The 11,098-nt window shown below is 32.3% G+C and overlaps 1 protein-coding gene across 1 annotated transcript in view; it reads right to left on the bottom strand.

Moving 5' to 3' along the window:
- Nucleotides 1-5,851: 5,851 nt before the first annotated feature.
- Nucleotides 5,852-11,098, bottom strand: part of LOC143195545 (uncharacterized) — a 73,275-nt gene continuing 68,028 nt past the window's right edge. The window contains exons 8-10 of the mRNA XM_076402799.1: nucleotides 9,578-9,784; nucleotides 6,252-6,466; nucleotides 5,852-6,191 (exon numbers count right to left, since the gene is read on the bottom strand). Of these exons, the coding sequence (XP_076258914.1) occupies nucleotides 6,005-6,191; nucleotides 6,252-6,466; nucleotides 9,578-9,784 (609 nt within the window). The 3' untranslated portion in view covers nucleotides 5,852-6,004. The remainder of the gene's footprint in view (nucleotides 6,192-6,251; nucleotides 6,467-9,577; nucleotides 9,785-11,098) is intronic.

Here is an 11,098-nt window from a genome sequence, read left to right as displayed (position 1 = left end):
GGTAATAAACATCAGAAACGTGAGACCAAGTAAACAAATTGGAAAGGGCATTTATGCCATATTGGAAGTTAAATTGACAAGGGTTTTGGACTTAGATATTAATCAATAAAATGTTTCTTCATTTGGTAGTTTTGTCGAACCTCAAAATGCTAAGATGATCATATAAATATATACTGAATAGTCCGCCACGTGTGACGAAAAATAGAAAATAAAAAGCAAGCCTGAAGATGGCATAGGTTCTTCTAAGAACCAAATGTGTATGCAAGCTCGGAATACTAACTCAACGTATAACACCCGCGGAAGCATCAGAAATAACACATATACATATGTAATATAAATAATATTATTTGAGGTTTTATAAATTATTATATATCACATCAACAATATTAACAAGAAATTTATAATATTGAAAGTTCCATTAATCTACATCTTATAAATTAATTTTAGAAGATTTACTACAGACGGTGTTACTGTGTATTAAATCTCATTGGGTACATTTGTAACCTACTTTATGTTGATGCTTCACAGATTCACTGTTCGATATTTTAAAAGTAGCGATTTTGACACAGAAGTTAAAACCATCAATGTTATTCTTCAGCATGACAACGCTCGACACAACTGGGGAAAACTTACCCGAAGGTATTGAAATGGGAAATGCTACCCCACCCGCCGTATTCTCCAGGTCCTACTCCTTCTGATCAGTTTCAGTTTTTATGAAAATACCAAAAAAATGGATCGATTCGCGGGTAGTCTCCGAAGATACGATCATTCTTTCGAAGCGGAATCGGTAAAAGGTGGAGTTCCTGAAAGATGGGCAAAAATAGCGGCATCGATTGACAATACCTTGAATAAACTACATGGTAGCGAGTTCTCACAATAATGCTTCAGATTCAAAAAAAAGCCTTTAAAACTATAAATTGGCCTATAACAGGTCAATTGAAAAGTCCCAACCTACCATAGTAAAACATATTTTTTTGGCAAAATTAATTTTTTTTTATTTAACATAATTCCCTTCGAGGATGATACACAGATATAACGAGTCTCCAACTTTATACGATATCATTTTTTAGTACGATTTGTCCTTTGCTTCAAAATAGGCCTCAGTTACGGCGATCAACTCTTCATTCGACGAAAATTTCTTCACAGCGAGCATTATTTTGAGATCTGAGAACAGGAAATCGTCGCTGGGGACCAGATCTGGATTATACGGTGGATGAGTAAACAATTCGAAGCCCAATTCATGGATATTTGCCATCGTTTTCAATGACTTGTGACACGGTGCATTGCTTGGTGAAGCAGCACTTTCTTTTTCTTCAAATAGCATACCTTCATGCTAATCATGCATAATCATCATAATCATAATTCATGCATCAACCTTTATGGTTGATTTTCCTGGGGCAGTGTCCAGAAACTCGGCATCAAGCCAAGTTTTGCTTCAACTGTATTTTTTCCTTCAAAAAGCAATATTTTATCAACACGCGAAATTCCTTTTTATCCATTTTTTTTCACAATAACAAAAGTTGCTTCACTCAAAATGCTGCAGTTTACAAACTCATGATCCGACAGCTGTCAAATTTATACGCGCATCTTTTGACGGTTAGGACTAACTAAAAAACATATGGATTTAATTCTAGTAGCACCATCTCTGTGTCAGGCCGGGAACTTTTCAATTGACCTGTTATATAATAGTATTAATTTATAATTAATTTTTGCATTTAATTGTTGTATAGTAATCGTATTAAAATAATAATGTCAGTTTGAATAAACCCCAAACAATTATTAGTATCAAATGCGGTTCGGAGTCTTGACCATTATTTCACGTAAGATATCCTCTAATACAGAAAGAAACTTTCAAAAAATAGTTTCTCTATGCAATATGCGATCTTCCCGAGCAAAATTATTTCCGAAAACATCTGCCCTTCTTTTATTTTCGATATCCCAAACCGTGCAAACTTTCTTGTTTACTTAATAATTTTGCTTATATTCTAGTCACAGTTATATGGCGTATAAAATATCTCTCGTGCAGGGTATAAAAGACGGGGATTGAATGAGGAATTCAGCCGAATAACTTACATTGTGGAAGGCAATTCTACTCTACAGAACTTTTCTAATACACACGTTTCTTTCACTAAACGTTATAGTTATACTGCAGCTTATAACTTAGACGTTCACTAATAGTTACATTTATTAGTTACACTAATAGTTATCTTTATGTATTAAACATGCATTATTTTTTCGTCGTTTATGTATATTTAACCGACTTCAAAAAAAGAGGAGGATCGATGTTCGCCTGTATATTTTTTTTAATGTATATTCGCCGATTTCTCCGTCAACTATGAGCCGATTTTCAAAATTATATTTTATTCGAAAGAGTGCACTTCGGAGATGGTACCATTGGAACCAATTTAGGATCAGATGAGGGAAAGGGGGGGATATTTTTTATCTAATATAATCAGATAATTGGGTATAATATTATTTGTGAGCTGATGTGACAAAAAATTGTAAGCCATTCAGTTTGTTTTTTTGGCACTAACCATATCATATGAGAAGTCGTAGAAATATGGTAGGCAATTGTTTTGATGGTGTAATAGAACCTCAAAGTTCACACGCGGAGGTCGCCGGTTGACACATTTCATTAGCGATCTCTTTTTAATTCTCTTTGATCAGTTCATAATATTCCCTGTTGACCTTACCAAAGGCAGAACATATCTTTGTGACTACAAATACAAAATTGGAGTTTCTCTGATACTAATTCATAGTAGTTACATTTTCCATTGGCATCGTCAGTTTCCATCAAAAGGGTTTTTTGTTGTTTTGTTCATCGTGTCGATAAAAATTGCATACATTAAACTGATACAAACAACCAAGTCCATTGCAATCATACTCAAGAGGATCTAGTTCCAGTTAACTAATAAAACTTTTGATATAATTTGACTTCATTCTTCAATATTCCTCAAGAGTAACATTCAGATCATCATTTTTCTATTTTTTTTAGTAAATTTTTTTCCAAACAATTTGTCTAAGCCTTCAAAATAAACTTCAGTGTTAGCGATTACGTCTTTATTAGAGCAACATCTCTCACCCTGGAGCATTCTTTTGAGGTCCGCCAAATACCATCAATACTTGGAGGCCAGTTCTAGGTTATTGGCGGGTGGAAAACTAATTTGAACAGTAATTAATTGAATTTATTTTCATTGTTTTCATTAACTTGTGACTCGGTGTGTTGTTTTGAAGATAATAAATGTTGTCCCACTAAAAACATTATAATTTTTAAACTAATTTAGACTTCATTCAGATTGTCATGAAATATTGGAACATATCGTTTGAAGTTTGGGATTACTGGATCAGAAAAGAAAGTCAGAAATGACGTCATATATATGTTGAGTGATGAATTAAGCTGCATATTAAAAATGTATTAAAAAATTTCTTGTCTAATCATTAGGAATGTCCATTAGGGTTATACATAATTATACGCATTAATTATTAAGTGCTAAAATATATAGACCTGTAAGTGTTAAATACTCCTAGAATATTTGCGCTTTATTTCGCTTTTTCTAAAACTATATATAAAAGTTATTAATTTTTTTTTAAGTATCCATTGTGTATACGCTATTGTATTATTTTTTGAATGCTCCAATTTTCATAATTAATTTTGTAATATTTTATTGTAATTAATATGTTGTTATTTATTGGTATATTTATTTTACTCAGGCAAAATTGTTTTTACGATTACCTTTAACAAAATCTAGGTCATAACAATTTATTCATATTCAGAAACTACATTGGTCTTAGGCAATATTAGTACCCCCAACAGATATAACTTTTTTTTAATTTAATTTTAGTTCATTAAGAATTATATTAGACTTCATCAGCAAGGAAATTGATTTTTTAGGAATTTAGAAAAAAGAAATATCTTGTGTTATATAGAGTTTATATTAAGATCTAGTTATTTATAAAAGATTGTTATATTTATTCAATAAATAGATTCTATTAACTATTAAAATAGATGTGAGAAACAAATTAATTATTTGTTAATATGTGTTTATTTTTTATTTTTAGGTATGATTTAATCCTTCAATATACGATTTAGATCAGATATTTTTTTATTTTTATCTTCCAAATAATGTATGAGCGCTAAATCTGGCGAATTTGGTAGATATGAATGTCACTGGTATCCTAAACCAAATTGCTATGCTAACGCATAGATGGCGAGAGTTTTACAGCATTTATCACTTTTTTAGTTAGTACTAACCTTCAAAAGAAAAGCGTTAAAATATCATGATATTCTACTCATAAGTTTGTGAGTTATTCTGCTAAGAGTGACACTACTTTTGTTATTTTCAAAACAATGGATCAAAAACAATTTCGTGTTTTAATTTTACACTGCTTCTTGATGGGAAAAATAAGGTTCAAGCGAAGCAATTATTCTGAAAAGTGTTACAAAAACACTCCGCTCTATCAGAAAAAACAATAAGATGTTAGTTTGCTGATTTCAAATGTGGTCGTAGAGACACCGATGATGCAGAATGTAGTGGACGTCCAAATGAGGTGGTAATACCAGAAATTATCAACAAAATCCACAAAATCATTTTGAATGATTGAAAAGTAAAGTTGCGTGAGTTAGTTAACATCGTAAAGATATCAATAGAATGTGTTAGTTTTATATTGCATCAGCTTTTGACTTTGAGAAAGCTCTGTTTAAAGTGGGTGCCGCGTTTGCTTACTGTTGGCCAAAAACAAGAACGTGTTGATGGTTCTGAGCAGTGTTTGCCCATGTTTAAATGCAAGAAATCGAAATTTTTGCATCGATATGTGACAATGGATTACAGAGCATGGTTTCATCACATCACTCAGGAATCAAAACGATTGTCATCTCAGTAGACAGCAACTGATGACAGGTCTATTTTGAGGCAAAAGATACATCGTTGTGGATTATCAAGCCAATTTTGAACAAAAATAAAAACGCGTTTTCTTTGTTACGCGTAAAATTCACTAACTTGATATAAAACACTCTTAATCAAAATACATCAGTCTGTATTTCTGACTTCTTTACTGATTCACATAAAGTTTTTACGACTGTTTTTTCTTGTACAAAATAAACTTAGTTCTAAAACATTTACATATGGTTATTCGGGTGGTACTTATAATCTTTTTAACGTGTGATGTTTTTGAACTACTAACATCAATTAAATATTACTCAATAAGTATGATTAAATCTCTAAGCTAAGAGAAGTATTTTTTAAAATAAAATAATAATAGAATCATGGGTGAATCATGGGAATGGAAATTATGGGTCTGTGAACAATAGTGTCACTAATACCAAAGACTCATTGAGTAATGTGTTAATTTATTATTGATAATGAAGATCCAGATAGGCATAATTAAAAAAATAATTATCTGTTGGTCCCATTAATTGTATACTCTTGAAAAAATATTGGTGCCCTCTTGGTTGGCGCAGTGGTCAAGGCGGGAGTATGGTCCAGCTCCCTGCTGGGTATGGTGATAAATTTATGTTTGTGATTGTTTATAATTATGACTGTCCAAATGGCAAGAGGGCAAAATCTAACAAGGAAATTAATCCTTGTCCCGCCAACACATTAAAGATACCGAGAGTCGATTTGTTTTTAAGTATCTGATATTTTTGTTACATCTTTTGTTTAAACAAACAAAGAAAATTATATATTGGGAAAACTTTATTTCTAAAATAAATAAATACTACTTAAAATACATTAACTTTGAGCCAAAATCTATATTCTAGAGTTAAATTTTATAACAGAAAATGTTGACTGACCCAGCAGCTTCTATAAGTTTGATTTTTTTCATTGTTCTAACATTTTACCTATAATTCACATGACTAGAATAAGAGAAATACTCGTGGCTCATCGTTTAATGGTCCACACAATGGACGTCCAAGTAAAAAATAAATTATTGCTACTCGAAACTACGTATGGCATATTGTAAATTCGTTATCTACCATATTTACAAGAAAAACTACGATATGAACTTATTTCGTGTTATTATCTAAAGTTGATTCTTCTTCAGCTGGCTCGATACTACTGTTCTCAGTTTCCTCCTCTTCATCACCTTCAGTTTTTTCGGTACTTTCTTCATCGGTCTTGTCCTTGTTCCCTTTACCTTTCTTCTGTTTTCTCAGTTTCTCTTCCATCTCTTGGAATTTCAGTGCCAAATATCTGTCGCATCATAGGAAATTTTCTTATCAAAGGTATTTATTCAATTACAACTATAGTTACTTGTCAACTAAAGGTCCAGTGTAATCTTCAGGGAATTTTGGTGACAGCGGAATGATATATTTGTAAAGGCGTTCGTTCAAAACGTAAAGTTGAGGTGTGGCAGAGCATTTAACGTTGTACCACCAATCGCAAGTGAGAGCCACCTGACTGAAAATAGTACCGTTGGGGCAGAGGAATGAGGCTTGACCACCATTGAGATCGCAGTAATGCCAAACCTGAAAAATTAATATCACAATTAATATAATTTTAAGAATATTGAAGATTATTGTTTTTATACGAAATAATTAGTCTTATTATGATGGTGTGGTTGTTGTAGTGCAATTGTCATTATTTATTGATGTTTATTGAATTTTTAAGCAGGTATTTAGTATCAGTAAGAAACGAAGAATACCATTGTGGTAAAAGATAAGAAGTAAATAGAACATACTCATGACCTGTCTTAGCAACGCTTCATTTTTTATGTAGACACTAAAAAATCAAAAAACGATTTGCAATAATGCTTAACATATATGGGAGAAATAACAGTTATTCGGATCGCTGGATGGAAGAATCACAATATTCATCTTTCGGAACGTCACGCTCTGCCCACTAAATTTTATTAATCGGAAAATTCCGATGTCGGTACAAGGCAAAAGACATAACGGACGGGCCAAGAAATGGTCAAAAATGGTTAAAATTAGATAGAGAACAATATTTTCCACACTTCGAAGATATCTTTGTTACCCCATCCTCCGTATTCTCTAGATCTTGCTTCTTCTGATTACTAGTTGTTCCGACGTATGAGTGGTGACCAGTTTGAGCAATTTTTATGTAGACGCCAAAAAATTGTTTTTTTACAATAAAGCTTGGTTATGACCGAATAAATAAATATTATAGGTCAAAAAGTCGGGCTTTTTTTTCTTGTTCCAGAATAACCAGCTAGAACCAAATGGTCTTTTGCTGAAGTCGCTTCGGGTTCGGGATAGTGGAGTGATTTGCGGGCGACAGGGACCCTGGGTTACGACTGGGATTGTCGTAGTTGGTTATCTACGGAGGTTTGTGGATGGGTAGGGATTTAATCAAGATGTTGTCGTGTTCCAAGGCGCCCATGAAGAACCTTACATTGAGCATGTTCGTGAATCTCTTCACGAACGGGATACCTGATTCAAAGCGAGTGTTGACGTACCTCATAAACCATGGGGCATTGAGTAACGCAAAAATCAACAGATAGTCGACTTTTTGGAAGCAGATTCTTTAATAAATGCTCACCATTTTCATTGATTAAAGAAACTAATTAATAATTAAATGTCAAAGTCCACAACTCGGAAATATATTTGTTAAAAATTATATCGTCCAAATGAAAATTGTATTCTTAACTTTATCTTCAAAAAAGGCCCTACGACCACTTTACGAGAAAGAAATGACATCTGATACTTGCATTTCGGATTCGTTTTACTCCAGTAGCGGCGATTCTGCTTATTTACGTATGCCTTAAGACGAAAATGAATTTCGTCGAAAACAATATATGAAAATAACTCAATCTTTATAAAATCAGGTTGATATATTCGGCCGATAATATTGCAACAAATGGTTCTATATACAAAATATGGAGAAATTAATAGATCACTATTTAGAACAATTACACATTACTATAATGAAATATTCGAATAGTTATAACAGTCTGATTAATATTTTTCAGGCCTTCGATTGCTTTTGGTTTTTCCAATGCTATACCGGTTTATAAGATTATACTCGAATGACTAGAATGGGCACCATTTAGGTGACGAAAACTTCGTTTGACAAATGCATGACATGACAAACACGCGAAAATGTAAAATGCTTGGAGCAGTCATGAAATTCTCAAGAACCACCGATAATAACATTCTATGCCATTTGGAATCACTTCAACAGCGCGGTTTCATTGGTTGCCAGGCAAAGGCAGAAACACGTCGACGTCGAACAAACTAAATGACGTACAGTTATAAAAAATATCAGCTATAGCGGCAATAGTAAGAGACGTAAAGTAATACTTTTACATGATTACACTTTGCAAGAGTTTTGAAAGGCGCACTGTTGCAGCTAGAGTGAAAAATTTTGTCGCACCCAAAATATATTAACCAGACTTAGTGCCCTTTGACTACCACGATGCTGAGATCGATGCAGCATGGATTGCATGGCAATGCAGTATTGAATGTATGTATGTATGTATGTATATGCTTGTAAATAACAATATATTGTATATTAATATAGCAGCATTTTAGAACGATATTTTTCAAGATTGTTAATGTAATAGGGTAATAAGATTATCATTGTGAATGATAAATAGTAAAATATTTTTGACTGTTTTTATGGTTATAATAGGTAATATTTTGATTACTCTCTCGATTTTTGTTAAAAAATATTTCGGTTCAATAATATGTAAAGCATTTACTTTATTTAAAAAGCTCTAGTAGTTATTGTGCTATCATTTTTAATTATGTCATGGATTAGTTTTTTTTTTCTATGATTGGGTGTATATTTAATTTTTGTTTAGTATTTATGGTTATTGTACATCTTTAGTTTTTAAGTTCTATTGTATTGTCTATATTTATTATAGTATATTATTTTAAAATAGCAATTAACATATTAAAATACGATAAAATATTTTTGGGATATTATTCCATTCCAAAGAAAAATGCCATTCCTTTTTACAGATCCACAGAATTTTCAAATATAAGATTAATTCTACTTCGTTTGAAATGAAATTATTAATTGCATGTTAATAGTATTCAGTAATTATTTTTGTCCTTTTCTTTTTTAAAGTTACTGCGTTCTTTCACGTACATCTCCGTCTTGCATATACTACCGTTGGAAAATATAAGCACATAAAATTAACTGCTCTAAGCAATTATCTCCGTCCTTTCCTCTCTCACAAATTATACAGCAAAGGGTTCGTACATCTTCGTCTAACATCAAGAATTGAACTAAACAGTCAAACCGTGCTAGTCTTTTGACTATCAACTGTTTCGACTGTTTTGCGATTATCGACTGTTTCGACTATTTTCAGTCGATAGTAAAACGCTAATAAAAATTAAAAAAAGAAAACATACAAGCGCCTAATTTTAATAGGTGTTTGGAGTGAAATTTGTCGATATAACAATATTTATCAGCACCAATCGACGCCTGTTATACTAATGAGAATAATAATCCATGCCGACACACTGAGCATTTCGAACAAAAATCAGTTTTGATTACGGTTTGGACCGATGGTCTCGCGTACCGGTATCCAAAGGAAAACACGAAATTGACGTTGAATTGCGGTCTTTTCCCATGTCAGCGCCAATTGCTCCGCCTCTGCCTCGTTTTACCTGACAATTTGTGTCCGTGTCGGCGAAAAATCCTTTATAGCGTTGCGTTTTGCAGTTGAAACTGGTGGTCGGTATGCTGGACAGGGCTGGATAGTCGATTCCGGGCTTGCCAGGCGTGCCTCCGGCTGTGGAATCGTACAAATCGACACTCGCCTCGTTGTTTATCTCGGTTTGGTAATCTGGTACCACTATAGGTTTATGTTCTTTCTATAAAAAAATAAACAATGTTTGTATTAATTATTACACACGTATATGATTTGTTAAAGCAGATCTATGTTATTTATAATAATTTTTAAATATTGTTCTCAATATCATCTGAGTCAGTTATATTCAACATTCACAATAAAATAATAAAAAAAATTCGAAAATTTTCTTGAACTAATGTTATTATCTCTCAATATTCACCATCTTCTTTATGACCACTTATATTAATTGCTTAAATGTACTTAATTTAGTCACATTAATACCTTAAACATGAAAACGTATCTCCCCTGGGCTGCCCCTAACAGATTCTGTGGGCGTATCTCTAATTTTAAATATATAAAAATGTATAAAATAACTAAAATCATTTTATATACAAAATAACTCATTGTAATCTAATAAATAAAATTACAAAACATTTCGATTTCATAGAAATAAAAGTTACATCTATATATTTTACATCTAGTCCCCTGCCTTTCTGTATTTCTTTAAAAACAGCGTTTGTTTATGTTGTCGCGGGAAATCATGACCTTGAACAAAATTCTTTGACGTCAAGTTAGCACCAAGCGCAGTCCGAGCTAGCTGCGCAGCCATTTTAGTTACTGGGTATATAGTGATGAATCAGTGAATGTCTTTCCACTGGTAAGTTTTATTTCTTGATCATTTGTCTAAAGATTTTATTTTATTTGTATATTTACAATTACTTGTGCATTAGTTCTCATATTCCTTTTTTAGTTACGCATTCTCAATACCGGTATGATTATTTCTATTTTCTAACCAAAAGTATCTGCTTGTCATATCTCCCCTGTCTCGTAAGATGCTACTGGTCCTTTTTTACTTCTTTAACTTATGTTACACATTTAATTATAGTATAATATGTCTTTTACTTTTGCACATTTTATTGGCTTGATATGCCAAATGAGTTCTTCTAAAAAAACATTTATGCCGTGTCGCTAGAATGACTCATATATTTTTTTAAATGTATATAGCGGGATTTAGATTTTAAGAATATACAAATTTAGTGCTAGAAATTAGTCTAAAAGAAGAACAAGAACAACTTGGACTAAACTGAAAATGTCTTATTGTCTATAAGTCCCACTGAAGGTTATAATTTGTATTAAGCAATTTTGAGGGTGATGAATGCGAATGTAAATTCACAAATAAACGTTACAAACTATTTAAGCAATGTCGTATTCGCTGATACATACAGGAATTGATGTTTCTAGCATTCTTTATAATATAGTTCGTACTGGCTCTATAGATCTCTCGATATGGTTTGAAATTTAAGACCCAAGTATTAATAACTGCCAGATCGTCCAT

The sequence above is a fragment of the Rhynchophorus ferrugineus genome, unplaced genomic scaffold (genome assembly GCF_030347505.1).
Source record: "Rhynchophorus ferrugineus isolate W39M unplaced genomic scaffold, kcgeb_rfMv2 rfM4, whole genome shotgun sequence".
Lineage (NCBI taxonomy): Eukaryota > Metazoa > Arthropoda > Insecta > Coleoptera > Curculionidae > Rhynchophorus > Rhynchophorus ferrugineus.
This window is presented reverse-complemented; position numbering and strand designations above follow the sequence as displayed.